General features: G+C 42.2%; 1 protein-coding gene across 1 annotated transcript in view; it reads right to left on the bottom strand.

Annotated features, from left to right (window-relative positions):
• Positions 1 to 17,053, bottom strand: part of LOC137301583 (NT-3 growth factor receptor-like) — a 372,567-nt gene that overhangs the window by 98,510 nt on the left and 257,004 nt on the right. The window contains exon 12 of the mRNA XM_067971136.1: positions 14,710 to 14,901. Coding sequence (XP_067827237.1) covers positions 14,710 to 14,901 — 192 coding nt within the window. The remainder of the gene's footprint in view (positions 1 to 14,709; positions 14,902 to 17,053) is intronic.

Raw genomic sequence — 17,053 nt, 5'->3', positions numbered from 1 at the left:
GGCGGTCGACCCACTGCCGCCCGTCTCCTGCCAGGTGGGAACAGATAAGATCAACCCTCCGTTCCCCCCCCCCGCCTCCCCCACACCGAGCTCGAATTCCTGATATGCGCTCCCATTGCACAAAGTTCTGTGCCAGGACCACTAATTCATAAAATCTGCCCCCGAAGAAACTTCCAACAACAACAGGAACTTAGCCTAGAATTCACCTCAATATAACCCTTCTTAGACCAATTCCCAGGCGGGAACAGATAAAATTAACCATCGCCCAGTACTCGAATTCCTGATACGTACTCCCATTGCACAAAGTTCTGTGCCAGGACCACTAATTCATAAAATCTGTCCCCGAAGAAACTTCCAACAGCAACAGGAACTTACTTATGGTTCACCTCATTATGTCCCTTTTTGGACCAATTCCCAAAGGGAACATCTGAGCACAATATACAATTCATAACATTATAAAATATATATAAAATAAATATATAAAACAATACTCTGCAATATACTATAGTCTGTAATATACTGTAGCCTAATATAATTTTTGGTAATATAATATAGTCTATAATATAATGTAGTCTGTTATATAATAGTCTATATTATATTCTGTAATATAATAGTCTGTAATATGTTCAGATATATAATATACTCTGTAATACATCATATAATAGTCTAACAGTATAGCTTGTAATACAGTCTGTGATATTATAGTTTGTAATATAATCTAATCTGTAATACAGTTTAGTTTGTAATAGAATATATTCTGTAAATTTAGTATAGTCTGTAATATACTGCAGTCAGTTATATAAAACAATCAGTAATATAAATATAATATAGTCTGTAACAGAGTCTCTTATACTGCCCCATTTATTTAGTGCAGTCCGCTCTTATGATGTGTTTTGGTATAAATTTCTCCTGTTGTAAGACAGAACGTGATGTAGGTGTTAGCAACTGATCCCATTTAAAAAGCTGACGAGTGTTTAGTGATTCTGTTGGCTGTTTTTCTCCTGTCAGGGCTGGAGGCGCACTGCTGCCATCCTTTTTCTGAGGCATTCACGTTTATTTAATTTCACAGACGGGAACAAAATGAATTTGAACGGTGCGTTTTTTGTTGCGCAGCTATTAAATAATGCAGAGAAAGCACAGGTTAAACAAATCCCTCCACTGAATGTCGCTCACTGCAAGGCTGTATGAGAATAGGTTCAGTGAATAGTGTGTTCAGAAATTATGAAATATCACGTCATGGCCAACAAGAGAGTCCTCCGTTTTAAAACTGATGAACCTTACAGCTGATGAAAAAAGATTCAAACCACAGAGGTCAATGACGGAAATGCCACTTCTCAGAGGCTGCTGCTGCTGACACTAAGTGACTTAATGAATACTAAATAAATAAACCAACTCCCAAGAGTGACTCAGCTTCTGCTCACTGTCACCAGTACAGTGGGACCCTGCCACGCTCAACAGGTCTGCAATATACTTACCAAACCTAGTATTTGAGAGAATCTCAATACTACACAGTGCTGGGGATAGACAGATCCAGGCTCCAACACTGGGTATAGGAGGATTCAGCCTTCAACATTGCACAGCATTGGGTAAAAGACTGACTTGCATTGATATAGTGCCTTTCACAACTTCAGGACGTCCCAAAGCGCCTTACGGACAATGAAGTACTTTTGAAATGTAGTCGCTGTTGTAGGGAAACACGGCAGCCAATTTGTGCACAGCAAGGTCCCACAATGACCAGATAATCTGTTTTTTTTTTAGTGATGTTGGTTGAGGAAGAAATATTGGCCAGGACATCGGGGAGAACTCCCCTGTTCTTCTTTGAAATAGTGCCATGAGATCTTTTATGTCCACCTGAGATGGCAGATGAGGCCTAGGTTTAGCGTCTCATCTGAAAGATGGCACCTCCGACATTGCAGCACTCCCTCAGCACCAGAGTGATTCAGACTCCAACACTATACGGTACTGGGCATATAGAAAGATTCAGACTTCAATACTGCACAGCAGTGGGTACAGACTGATTCAGATCCTTCATCAGCACTCACCAATCATTAGGCTGTGCTAGTTCTGATGAAAGGTCCCACCCAAATGATTAAATTGTTTTTTCTCTTTCAGATGCTAACTGACCTGCTGTGTATTTCCCACATTTTCTGTTTTTACTGTATCGGGACTGTCTTTTTTCAAATATTCACACCAGTTTTCTCCCCTCTTATTCAAAAGGTGCTGATTGTTGCTAGGGTGCAGCTCCTTCAAAGAGAGCACGAGGTTTCAAAGAGTGATCAGACCCTATAGGGAGAGTACGAGAGTGACTAGACCCTTTAGGGAGAGGAACACAAGATTGTAGAATGATTGGACTCTTTCTAGAGAGAGAGCTCAGAACCTGGAGAGAGACTCAGAGCCTCTGGAAACACTAAACAGGAGAAAGAAATGCCCCAAATGTATCAAACACAACCAGCTCCAGGGAATATCTACGAAACAGAAGCCTTTTCTAATGGGTTGGTGGGACTCACAAGCCACCTAAAAAATGGGTCTTTCTTGCCTCCAACTTTAGCACAATTGGAAATTTACTTTGGGGTTGATGCCTATGGCACAAGATCCAAAAGGTGTCCCAGCACCCCATTACCCCAATAAAAAGCAGCTAGAAACCAGTCACAATATAAGACCTTAGCCAAAAAATACAGGAAATAGATTAATGAAATTTCACATTTAGAAAAAAGTTCTATCTTTTTACACATTTGGACAGTACTAGATGTCCCTTAACTCGGAGATTACAACAGTAGCTGCTTTTACTTCACCGGCGTGAGAAAGCTCACTGCTTTCATGCGTCTGCAGTTCTTGTGAATTATGAGGCTTTCACACTGATGAAATTAGCCCAGCAGCCCCTGCTATTGGAGTGATATCCCACACATTCTGATTATTTGAGACAGCAAAGCAGGAATTTAATAAGAAGCAGAGATGAAGATATTTCGGTGTAATAGCCGTTCACCAATGAATTTCATAATATCGCGTTAAAAGTCGCACTGGAGGTAATGGGAGTTGATGTTTGTTTAATATTTATGAAATTCAATCGTATTCTGAAACAGACATTCTGATATAATTCAGATTATTATTAAAACACTTCAACACTTCAAACTCAGGAGAAAAATTGTGAGCTCTATAATGTCGCCCAATCGTCCTGCAATCATAGTCTGATTTCTCTTTTCTTTCTATGACATCCGTCGCTTTCTCATTGTTCTAACTCAACCCAGATTGACACGAAGGTCAATTGTGTTCAATCCACTCCACTTAATTATGGTACAACTATCAAACTCACTCTTTCCATAGACTATGAACAAGCTATCCTGTCACGAACTGTACCCATGTTACTTAATCTTCGAAGGGAAGTTCCTTCTCACATGCCATCCTTTTCACCTTCTGTCTAATATCTGAGATTGCAGTCTCCAGCTGCACATAAAATTTCTTGTGTGAAAAAGTCCACTTTCATTCATCTTTATCAGGAGCCAAAGAGAAGATACTGGACTGAAAATGAAGACGATGGGATGAGTTAGGTTGGAATGGGGTGGGGTTGCAGCAATCTCAGATATTAGACAGAAGGTGAAGAGGGTGGCATGTGGGAAGGGAATCACTACACTTTCAGACATTTGATAGAAGATGGAGATGGGGGGTGGGTGAAATCACTTTCAATGCTGATCCAACACTTTCCATTAGAAAGTATTTCTTATCAATGGAGTCAAACAAATTGTGCTGTTATCAATAATCTGCTTTTAATGAAACTGGTAGAGCCATACTCCCACTGCCTGCCTGTAATTGAGTCTGTAATTGAGAATGATACTATCTGAAACACTTTATCTACATAGAAAGATTTTGTATGTGAATATTAATAAAAATTCAGGTCCGAATTTTAGATAAGTCTGACTTGGGGAATAGTCAAAATAAAACTTTAAAATCTGAATAATTTACTTATTCTGCTCCCCATCATTATTATTAACTGCCAAAGCAGATTTAATGAGGGACATGTTAAGATGCAATTATCTGAGCAACACAGAGTGGCCTGTTGGAACATAATTGAGTCAGCCACAGGGAATGGAAATTATGACATAATTAACTTAGCAACAGGACCTGATATAGAGAGTTACTACAACACTGTGTTGAGCTTCTGCCTAATTGTCTCCCCTCCTTTCTTTGAAGGACCAGACTCTTGCTGTGGTCCATCCCATGGGCACTGGTTGCCCTTCAGTGTCTCACCAAAGTATTCATTCCTCGTGCATGAGATGACTGTCGACAGGTTATTGGATCACGGAGGATATCACGGTCAAGCCTGATCCTGTCCTCATCAGAATCCCTCACTGGACAGCAATCCGGGGTTGGAGCCCCTCCTTAGCCTATTGCACTGCCTCTACTACTGTCCCGAATGAAACGAGCTAACCCAGCACAGCGCAGGGATGGAACTCGAGATTCTCTACTCTGCATGACTTAGTGATACACTGGATGGTATCGATACCCGAAAGCCATCCGTGGTGCATTGAACAATGTGGTTTATACATTAAATGGGACATTCAGGGATTCCAGGGACTTAGTAACTTCTTCAAGTTGGGATCATTGCCAAACATCAGATAAGAGTGTTCAGGGAATAATCACTTAGACTAAAGCATGCCCTGGCGATATTACTGTAAGTAAATGCACAGATTTATGGTCCCAGGGATGTGGCTATGATCTGATTTTTCACATAAGAGCTTTGTTGCAAAAGGATGACAATATGTTATTCCACATGAGGACTGGCAAACACTGCACGTTTTTGCACTAATATATTAACACCATTAAGCTGCACACATACAGCAATTTTACCTCAAGAAGCAAGTGCCTTGAGTTATGTATCATAAATCATTCATAATGCAGGTAGACAGACATGAATCGTATGTTTAATACATGGCTCCTGTAACTTATTTATTAACCTGCGAGTCCTCACTAGGGGTTATGTATTATAAATCATCTGCATTCTCAAGTGTTAAAAATTCAGATGATTTATAATGCATAAGTTCAGTCATTTATTTATCAATGATAAAAGTGATTTTTCAGGTTCTCACTGGTTTCTTTAAGGTGGGAAGGAACAGAGGTAAGTCAATAAGTGTTTAACTGTGGGACATTGCAACTGAGCTTGATCCTGCCCTCAGCTGATGTCTACATACATGTGCTTCCACTGGGCGAAAGGCAGGAGTAGCAGCCCAGACTGATTTTTCCCCTCACTATCTTGGGGCACTGAGGCCAGTTGTTGAGATCAATGAAACCAGCACAGACCAGAAATTATATCACAAGTTGATAATGTAATTATTTTCATAGCATTTTCCTTTGATGTTGTCCAATGACGTAGGACTCTGGAATACCACTTACAGGCTTGAAGGATATTGTGCTGTGACGTAGGGTCTCTCAGAATATTGGACGTGATGTAGAACCTGGATATCAGATTGTTTGGGACAGAGAATTGCAGAACTTACTGTAATATTCAGCATTTAGAATTTAAAAGGGTAGTTTACTTTTTCTTCCTCGCCAATTTTCTCCCTTCTCTCCTGAAGACGCTGTTTCTCGCTGGGGGAATGGTTCCACAGTCCCAGGCTGCCCTCCAATACAGCAACCAAGTGACCTTTGTTTATATATATATGCCTAGTCAGTTAGCATCATCGGGCTATTTAACAGTGGGGCAACATCACAGCTGAGCCTGATCCTGTTCTCATTGCCGTCCACCCGTACACTCTTCCAGCAGGAGTCACCAGATAGCAAGCAGGAGTGAGAACCCTGGCTGATTTTCACCACCCAATTCAGGGCCAATGAAGCCAATTGTAACACCCTGCCTGAAATCAGAGAAGCCAAGCCAGGCCACGGATGGAGTACAGGCCTAGGGCTTTCCTGGTTTGTAGGGTTCAGCTACTCACTGGATAAACAACCCGAGTCATCAGGGAGCAAGAAAGTACAAGATTAAAGGCTGCAATTTTAAATGGGTCATATCCTCTGGGATTTTAGCTTGCAAACAGAAATTCCTGATTATATTGCATTGAGATTGCTGTTCAGAAGGCAGGGAATTGGATGACATCAAATGGAAACTGATGAGTCTATCTGACTGTTTTAATATAAACTCATTTTGGTAACATTTTTATATAGCCTTCCAGATTGTAAGGTTGAACCTTGCAAGATATCAAGCTGTGGCATAGGACTTTGTGAGATGAGGGTGTGATGTGGGACCTTGCGGGATATCGGGTTGTGATAGGAACATAGGAACAGGAGTAGGCCATTTAGCCCCTCGAGCCTGTTTAGCCATTCAATGAGATCATGGCTGATCTGTGACCTAACTCCATATACTGATGTTCGATCTCACGAGATATCAGGGTGTGATGTAGCATCTCATGGGGATATCAGGTTGTGATGTAGCACCTCATGGGGATATCAGGTTGTGATGTAGCATCTCATGGGATATCAGGGTGTGATGTAGCATCTCATGGGATATCAGGTTGTGATGTAGCATCTCATGGGATATCAGGTTGTGATGTAGCATCTCATGGGATATCAGGGTGTGATGTAGCATCTCATGGGGATATCAGGGTGTGATATAGCATCTCATGGGGATATCAGGGTGTGATGTAGCATCTCATGGGGATATCAGGGTGTGATGTAGCATCTCATGGGGATATCAGGGTGTGATGTAGCATCTCATGGGGATATCAGGGTGTGATGTAGCATCTCATGGGGATATCAGGGTGTGATGTAGCATCTCATGGGGATATCCCCTCCATTATTTTATCAAAAGCTGTTTCAATTATTTCTGCTGAGCAGAATTCTAAAACTAAAAGTAATTAAATAGAAATGAAATACGACTTTCCATCTTACAAAAATAATCAGTGTTAGACAGTACATGTACACTGACCTCACTACTCAATTATCTATTGAGGTTACCTGGTAACAGTTTAAACCAGCGATGATAAGAATATTGCATTTTTTGAGTTTTAGAAAGTCTGTTTATAAAATGATCACCAAATGATTTTTTTTAACCTTGTTTTTGATACCAGTTTTTGTCACCCAGATTCAAACACACCAATCAACACACAACTTCAGAGTGTGACATTTCCCTGGGCTGAAGATCTGATGAATTCTTCTACAATTAGCTGTGACGGGAACTGCAATTATTTTGATATTTAATAATTAGGTTATGTTAGAAAAGTTAAACACAAGCTGTGCTGCAGTGAAAGTACCAACTCATCTTCAACTTTCTGATCACACAGATTTGAGTTCACTCTGCAATCATTTCTTGTAATGAATCTATCCTCGTATCAGACATCATGTGGGATCTCTTTGTGCTGGTTTCTTAGCACAAAGCTGGGAACTTGTGCTTCTGTTGAAACCGCTTATACTGCAGAAATACAGTATTCCGCATTTTAAATCCTTTAAAAAAAACAAAATCCCTGTCACCCATATTTGTGACAGAGAAGGGGAGAGGTGGTGAACAGTGGGGAGAGGCAGGGGATGGGGAGGGGGGGACGGGATAGAGAAGGGAGGGAGCAGGGAGAGGAGCATGAGTGGGTTGGGTGTAGGGATGAGAGGAAAAAGGAGGGAGAAGACATGGACTGACTGTATGGGAAAGGATGGGGAAGAAGAGGGGAAAGGTGGGAAGTGAAGGTGAATATATGGGTCATGATGAGAGCATAAGTATCACTGACCGCTGCACTTCATTTTACTGTCAAGCTTTCCTCTCTTCCCAGAAAAAATATTTGGGATCCTGGCTTTCCCTAACCCAAATCCACACTCAGATTGACTTCAGGCGAGAGATGGCTTTCCCCATGGGCATACCAATGCCATCCTAATGGAGGAGTTGCAGTAGCAGCCAGGAGCAGCCAAGGCCAAGAGAATCAGGCAGCATGGCAGAAGGCAGAAACCCACCTGGGTACAACCCTCCCTAATGAGTGTGCAGGCCGCATGGTCCTACGAGTATCTCACTAAGGAGTTGTGCATCCGACGGCTGTGCCTCGCCAAGGGCATCTCTGTCGTTTTCATCACAAAGATTTGGAGACTCACGCCACTGCTGCTATTGTTGTGTCCGTGGCAATTAAAGCAACAGCAGCCCTCGAACCTTTATGACTCTGGATCATTCCAGGGGCTCCAGTGACCACAGAGCTGTCAGGGCTGAGTATACGGCAGGTGACGGATGGTCTCTTTCATGGTGCAGCCGAATTCATCCACGTCAGCATCACCACGAGACACGAAACAGAGCCAAGGACTTCTACAGGATGGCTGGACACCATAGGGTACAGATGAGTAGCTAGTTCTTTGACCCAGCAGGGCCTTGCCAGAAGCCCTCACCTGTGTGAAGACGTCCAAACCTGCTGGATGGTCTATTTCCTGACACCGTAAAGGGAGAACCTGGTGACATGCTACCCTTGTCTGTTCTCATGAAGTGTTTTCAGTTTTTTCTGCACTGTTGATCAGCCTTGGGGTGTGACAGAATTGGGAGTCAGTACCAGTGCCAGCTCCCTGCAGGCTACGCGACTGATGTTGGTCTCTGGCTTGGTGAAAGGGAGATCAAGGAATCTGAGGCTTCTGTCTTGTGCCTTTTTGGAGGGGAGCTTGGACGTCTTCATCAGAGAGGTCATTTGGACTTCACTTCTGCCTGCTGACATGATGCCCAGTGGGCACAGCTGGCATCATAGTGGGAATGATGGTGCCAATCTGGACTGATTTGGTTGATATTACCGGCGAAACCACTTGTCAGCTGCTTACCTTGCTATTGGACGGCGTTTAGCTGCTGCTGGGCGTCTGTATGGTGCTTTTAAAGAGTTACATCGTTGTTACATGGAAATTTCCTGAGGGGGTGGTGGGGTCAGCAACTGACACAGTTTCTAAACTAAAGCTACACCAGACCTGCACCAAAAATATTTAAATTAACTTACCCCAGGAAATTTGGGTGCCACGCTCTCTAATGGTGAACAGCGTAACTTTCCGGTGCAACAACGGCATAACTGACATCGAGGAAATTCAGGACCATTGTGTATAATGCTTCTACCTTTATAAAGCAGCACATTCGCCGACTCAACATGAGCAACACCACAGGAGATCAGCTAGTAACAGATGAAAAAACGATTATCTTTGTGCCTATTTTCCCCTGCCACAGATATCATGCCCCCAAGGGAAGATGCTTGGTGAGGCACTGACTATGTGCATCCAAATAGTGTTCCTGTCTCTTAAACATGAAGTGATCGTTTTAAAATCCACTAAAATTGAAAAGATGCTTTGATGCTTCTTTCTATCCGCAGTATACAAGGGGGCCATCAACACAATACAAAATATATGTTAACTAAAAATATTTTGATTGCTTCAATACAATTCTAGTAAAACATAAAGCATAATACAAACGGCAGGACATAGGGTTCCTGCTTTGAGGACAGGCTCACTTCTGAATTCAGAGATGCGCTGAGCCCTGATTAAAGTGGGGATGATTACAGCACTGACCTTCCTATTTCCAGGTTGAACACCCAGGAGCGGAAGGACTTGAGTGTGTGCTGTCTGCTCACATTAAAGATAGTCTGGGCATGGTCAGAGAGTGGAGCTGGGAGTTTATCAATCTTCCAGTCTATCCTCAGTCTGTCAGTGTGGTGCAAATGAAGCTCATTATTATTCAATCACAACTGCAATTCACACCAAACTCTACGTTCATATTTCCAGCAGCACAGCTGGCTCCAGATAAACTGCGCCTGATGAGAGCAGCACTCTGATCCAGCATCAACTTGCCACTGTAGCAGCCATGGCTCATTCAAAATTCCAATAGACCCGCCACTTCTACTCACTCCCTGATTGTTATTTCTATTCACTGTAGGACCAGTACTCTCCCTCTTGACCATTGCAGTATCTGTGCAGTTATTTCTGTCCATTGCAGTACTTGCACTGTTATTCCTGTCCAGTACAGTACTCATGCTGTTATTCCTATCCTTTGCAGTAACTGTGCTGCTACTGCTGTCCTGTCCATTACGGTACTTTAAAAAATGCTCTTGGAATATGGGCAATGCTGGCACGGCTGCATTTGTTGCCCATCCTTAGTTGCCCTCAGAAGATGGCAGTGGGCCATCTCCATGAACCGTGGCAATCCTTGTGGTGATGGTGCCTCGGCAATGGTGTTAGGTAGGGAATTCCAGGATATTGACCAAGCACCGAATGATAAGGGTGCTGATCAAATGAACTGTGGTTATTTCTGTCCGTTGCAGTATCTGTACTCTTATTTTGTGCATTGTAATATCTGTACTGTTATTTCTGTCCATTGCAATACCTGTACTCTTATTTTGTGCATTGTAATATCTGTACTGTTATTTCTGTCCATTGCAATGTATGTCCTGTTATTTCTGTCCATTGCTCTACCTGTACTGTTATTTCTGTCCATCACAGTATCTGTACTGCTTTTTTGGCCATTGCAGTACCTGTACTGTTATTATTGTCCATTACAGTATCTGTAGTTATTTCTGTCCATTGCTGTACTTGTACTGTAATTTCTATTCATTGCAGTACATATACTGTTATTTCTGTCCATTGTTGTACCTGTACTATAATTTCTATTCATTGCAGTAACTGTACTGTTATCTTTCTCCATTGCAATATCTGTACTGTTATTTCTCTCCATTGCAGTATTTGTACTGTTATTTCTGTCCATTGTGGTACGTCTCTGGACTGCAGTATCTGTACTGTTATTTCTGTCAATTGCAGTATCTGTACTGTTATTTCTAAGTAGAAGAATGACTGCCAGATACTTTCTGCTGACGGCAGTGCCCCAAACTACAATCTCAGCTCCAATATTAAGGAGGGCCCTGAGGCTACTATAAGCTTTACACTCGTTCTGAGACAATCACAACATTTTAATAAATTAACCCATAATAATCTAATAAAAATTTCCGCTGAGTGACCTGTAATCACAGCTTAAAATCAACATCTAGGAAATTAAAATTCACTTCAGGATATATTTCTCCTGATATTAAAGTACTAATTGTAATTGATCATTTGAAAAATGCTTCGATTAGAGTTCTCCCAATAATTGTTCCAGTCTGGATTAAATTTTAAAGTTCCATTTAAATGTTGAATTTTTTTATATATCAAATCACCGTGTGAAAGGAAACCTCGGTGACTGGGAAACACGTTGTCAATGTCTCAATTCAACTTAACAATGAGCCATTTTACTTATTGTTTGATCAGTGAAGACAATGAAGGCGCAACCATCATTCACCAGCCTTAACCTGGAAGTCAGGTTGCCAGTGAAGCCCCATTGAAAATTAATGGAATCAGGATTGAGCAATCCAGGGCGAATCCAGGTCTGAATCTTTTTCAAACAGCTTGCATAATTTTCATGGCGTTTAACTGGCTCTGCTTTGAACCCTCAATATAAGTACTTAAACTCAGAATGCGTGGACGACGGTGACTTCATAATGTCTGCATGATGACATCATTACATTGCTACATCAACAGTCCAAGTGACTTGTGAAACTAGACTGCAGCCAATAACTGGTACATCCACCTGAACAACTTTCTCCAGTATTCCAACTACCAAGAAACGTCTGCCACACCTAGAGCAGCTCCTGTGCTAACCATCCCGGTAATGTTGCTATTGGCGACAGGAAATCAGATTGCTCTTCCTTCCAATTGCCAACAAACTAAAGCACTACAATAGCCCTTTAAAAATTCCCAACTGTTCATACTCTGTGGGGGTGATTTTAGGAGGCAATTGCGGGTGCAATTGCTGGCTCCAACCTGCCGACTTCCGAGTTTCCCAGGGACCCACCAGTGTGCGCGTGGGTGATCCGAAAACTGAAGTCCCGTCGGCTTTTGACAGTTAAAGAGCCAAATGTACCCCATTGAGGTAATTAAGGCACTTTACCTGTGACAGATTAAGTACTTAGAAAGATTTTTAACTTACCTGGGCGGCTTGCCCACCGCTTCTGATTCACACCTGGTTTCACCAGACGTGAAGGGCCGGATCAGAGAACAAGAAACTAAATAAATTAAATAAAAAACCATGGAAGGAAGTGAAAACACTAAATGAACCTACCTTTGCACCCTGCTCCGATGTCCGATGTCTCCCGCCCCAATGCCCCCCTCTTCACCCTCCCCGATGTCCCACTCTTCACCCCCCCGGTGTCCTCCCGATCTTCCTCCAATGTCCAGCACTGGATGACGTCTCGCTCTTTCTCGCCCCAAGGTATTGGTGAGACCACAGCTGGAGTACTACATAGACTTCTGGGTGCCCCATTATAACAGGCATATTAGAGTAATGGAACAAGGGGGCACAGACTGAAGATAATCACTCAAAGAACGAAGGGGGAAATTAGTAGAAATGTTTTCACACAGCGGGTTACTAGGACATGGAATACTTTAGAATAAGTGACTATTAAGATAAAGGCAATAAAAGAACTAAAAATGGAATTGGTTAAGGATTTGAAAAGGAACAATATGCTTGTATATAGGGAATGGCTAAGGAAATGGGATAAGAGTAGACAGTTCCATTTGAAGAGTTAGTACTGGCATAGGCACATGGGCCGAATGGCCTCCTTCTGTAATTTCTATCATCTGGGGATATTGTGTCACCCATTGATAAAACTGCAGCATTTGAAATTGTGATTAATGTTTAGGTGCCCACCACTAACGTTTAGAGCAAGTGGTCAGTGATTCAGGTCCATGCTAACACTTGCACGCGATGGCCAAAATGATTGTTCATTTCTGGATTCCGCGAATGATCACTTCTTCATGTTTGCTGAACTTCACGCGCGTGCAGAACAGATGTGACTCTGCTGCGAGAGTGCAAACCTGGTTCTGCGTATCACTCCCAAAAAAACCCAAAATGTTCGTGTTGCAAATAACATGTATTTCTCGAACTTTCCATTGAAAAATGTGTACAATTAACTCAATTTCACCTTTGTATATGGTTCCTTTGTCTGGGGCTCTCTCTGCTTAAAGCTGAATCATAGAACGCATCAAAATGCTGGAAATTTACTGAACAGTTTCAAAATTCAAAATTTCTGGGGGCGGGGCATGCCTGCATACTCCATAACAAATACGATTCACACAATCAGAGGTCACTTCTCTCTTCAAAAAATGTTAAATCCACCACCGCAAAAACTGCACTTTTACGTACTTCCGTTTTTCCTGCTATAATATAATTGATGGAATATTAGACATAGCTGCAGCTTAAGTCACAACAAGTTCATGTCCCACTGCACTCCCAGTGTAACTACCTATTGCATGTCATAAATGAGACAAGTGGGATTCAGCTTGCACAGAAAAACAAACTGAATTGCAGAATGTTATCTGAAAACGCTGTTAGAAATCAGGAAATCCAATGTAATAAAAAGAAATTTAACTTATTCATTTGCTGTGAAACAATGGTTTTGCCAACAGGCCTCCTCTATTCAGGGCTGTTTTTTCAGTTGTACATTTTTTTGCGAGTTGTCAGATTTGTGGGGGTTGTGCCAGTTTTGTTAAATCTGTCTGTCAGCTTTTCTGAGTTTTGTTAGCTGGCATGTAAGTCTTACAAGGGTCCCTCCCCAAATCAGTTGTGCATTTAGCAGGAGTCTCTGGTCCCTTCCCCTCTCCCTTTCCAGTGCCTCATTGTCTAGGAGCCTTTGGTTTCACTCACTGTAAAAGATACAAATTTATACTGACATTATTTCTCTAACATTGAGAAAGCCAAAACAATCATCACATAATGAACCAAAGTATGCACCAACACCCTTCCAGCAATCACATAAACATACGTTTTTAATTTTTGGAATATTATGGCTCAATTTTCACTGAATTTAACAAAATATGAAAAACATATTGTTGTAACACGCCTCAGGAAGCCATTTTGTTTTTCTCCAAAGCTTGACGTGACTGAACTTCAGCGCACACGTGCTAGGAGAGCTCCCTCTACAGGTGTCGAGTTGCATTACACTGACTGAGGTCGGTTACACCAAGCTCTGCATAGAATCATAGAATGATACAGCACAGGAGGCCATTTGGCCCATCATGCTTGTGCGGCTCTTTGAAGGAGCTATCAAATTAGTCCAACTCCCCTGCCCTTTCTCCATAACCCTGCAAATTTTTCCCCTTCAAGTATATATCCAAATTCCTTTTGAAAACTGTTATTGAATCTGCTGCTACCACTCTTTCATGCAGTGCATTCCAGATAATAACAACTTGCTGCATAAAAATTTCTCCTCACCTCGCCTCTGGTTCTTTTGCCAATTACCTTAAATCTGTGCCCTTTGCCACTGGAAACAGTTTCTCCCTATTTACTCTATCAAAACCCTTCATGATTTTGAACACCTCTATTAAATCTTCCCTTAACCCAAGAAGTACAACCTCGACTTCTCTAGTCTCTCCACGTAACTGAAGTCCTGCATCCCTGGTACCATTCTAGTAAATCTCTTCTCTAAGGCCTTGACATCCTTCCTAAAGTGCGGTGCCCAGAATCGGACACAATACTCCAGCTGGGGCCTAACCAGTGATTTATAAAGGTTTAGCATAAAGCATAAGGAAGTACATTGCAGAGTTCAGCACCATTACTGGCTGCCAAATCGTTGTTATGGTGTTTAGGCATGCGACTGCGCGCACACATGTTACTTATTATTCACAGCGTTGACCAGCAATTGTATATGTGGAAAATCATGATGCAAAAGTTCTTAAAGGCAAAACAAAAGTGGAAAATATTGTACTTACACGTCTCCGGGTGTTTCCCGAGGCTGTGAGTCTGGCGGAAATACTGAGGGTTTTCAATCACCGGGATCCGGGTCATTCCAATAACAACAGCGTCTGGTCCGACATCCATGGACGAGGGTGTGATAATCCCATGATTGATGTGGTGGAGTGGGCTGCCGGAATCTTCCTCACCGCTGATCACTGCTACAGGCCCTGCAACACAGAAGAGAAAAATAGACATAAACATTGCTCACATACCTCACTGGATTAATAATATTGCCCTGTGCTCCACCAGTCCTGTGTCGTAAGACCATACAGTGTCAAATCTACCTTCACCTCAACACCCCAAACCTAACAGTATTCACCCCATACACCGTCAATACTATGATTGTGATGTGATATCTAGAGGACTAGAATTCAAGGGATAGAAGTTATGCTACAGCTTTACAAAGCCCTGGTCAGACCATACCTAGAGTACTGTGTTCAGTTCTGGGCACCGCTCCTTAGGAAGGATATATTGGCCTTGGAGGGAGTGCAGTGTAGATTTACTAGAATGATACCTGGACTCCAAGGGTTAAATTACGAGGCGAGATTACACAAACTGAGGTTGTATTCCCTGGAATTTAGAAGATTAAGGGGTGATTTGAACAAAGTTTTGAAGATATTAGAGGGAACTGATAAGGTAAATAGAGGCAAACTATTTCCGCTGGTTGGGCAGTCTAGGACTAGGGGACATAATCCTGGCTCTAATTTTTAGGCTTTCAGGAGTGAAGTTAGGAAACACTTCTACACGCAAAGGGTGGTAGAAGTTTGGAACTCTCTTCCGCAAATGGCAGTTGACGCTAGCTCAATTGTTAATTTTAAATCTGAGATTAATAAATTTTTGTTAACCAAAGGTATTAAGGGATATGGGGCTAAGGCGGGTATCTGGAGTTAGGTCACAGATCAGCCATGATCTCATTGAATGGAGGAATAGGCTTGAGGGGCTAAATGGCCTACTTCTGTTCCTATCTTCCTATGATTCCCACATAGTGCAACTGACGTGATCACAGAGGAAAACAGCTAAATGAATATGATTTTGCCATGTAATTTTATTCAATTAACTGTTCTATTCTTTTATCAGTTTTAACTACATAGAATTAGATAGCATTTACAGCACAGAAACAGGGCATTCAGGCCGACTGGTGGTGTTTATGCTCCACACGAGTCTCCTTCCACCCTACTTCATCTAACCCTGTAAGGAATCTTAAAACACCAGGTTATAGTCCAACAGTTTTATTTGAAAATCACAAGCTTTCGGAGTGTTAAAGTAAAATTTAAGCTGTTGGGTTAAAGGCAAAGATGAAGTGACTATTGTGTGCATGGCTGCGGTCACTGCCCCGAGACCACACTGAAATGTGCTTTGCGCAGACCAGACTAACCATAATTAAAAGCTTAAACATAACATATGACAAATTAGTGTACTACTAAACAAAATGGACTCTACTAAACAAAATGGATTCTGCTCAAGATGGACTGTGTGAGAAGACATTAAAAAATGCTGAGCTTGTGTGTTTAGAAAGCTGACTCACAGTCTGGAGTTGCAAAGACATTTCACAACGAGCTGATAAAAATTACAGAACCAGACTGGATAGACAAAGACCAGACTGTCTTAAGTTGATAACAGTTGTTTTAATGTGATTGGAGGTCAATTGTTGCTGTGGGGGCCTAATTGGCTAATGTGTAACTAATCAAGACTAATAATGATGTGGAGATGCCGGTGATGGACTGGGGTTGACAATTGTAAACAATTTTACAACACCAAGTTATAGTCCAGCAATTTTATTTTAAATTCACAAGCTTTCGGAGACTTCCTCCTTCCTCAGGTAAATGTTCAGGAGCTCCTTGAAGCCTACGCATTTATACATATAGAACAATACATGGTGTTTACAGAATGCCCCTGCAACTGCCCGTTGCCAAGGCAATCACCGTGTTCAGACAGAGAGGTGTCACCTGCAGAACCCCCGAATACACATTCAACAAAAAAACAAACAGGAAAAAAAACAGAGAGAGGCAGAAACATCCGGAAGGCAGAGAAAGCCAGCAAATGACCCATTATATTAAAAACAGATAACATTTGTTCGCTGGTGGGGTAACGTGTAGCGTGACATGAACCCAAGATCCCGGTTGAGGCCGTCCTCATGGGTGCGGAACTTGGCTATCAATTTCTGCTCGACGATTTTGCGTTGTCGTGTGTCTCGAAGGCCGCCTTGGAGTACGCTTACCCGAAGGTCGGTGGATGAATGTCCATGACTGCTGAAGTGTTCCCCGACTGGGAGGGAACCCTCCTGTTTGGCGATTGTTGCGCGGTGTCCGTTCATCCGTT

This window comes from Heptranchias perlo, chromosome 34 (genome assembly GCF_035084215.1).
Source record: "Heptranchias perlo isolate sHepPer1 chromosome 34, sHepPer1.hap1, whole genome shotgun sequence".
Taxonomy (NCBI): domain Eukaryota; kingdom Metazoa; phylum Chordata; class Chondrichthyes; order Hexanchiformes; family Hexanchidae; genus Heptranchias; species Heptranchias perlo.
Note: the sequence above shows the minus strand (reverse complement) of the source record. Positions and strands in the feature narration are given on the sequence as shown.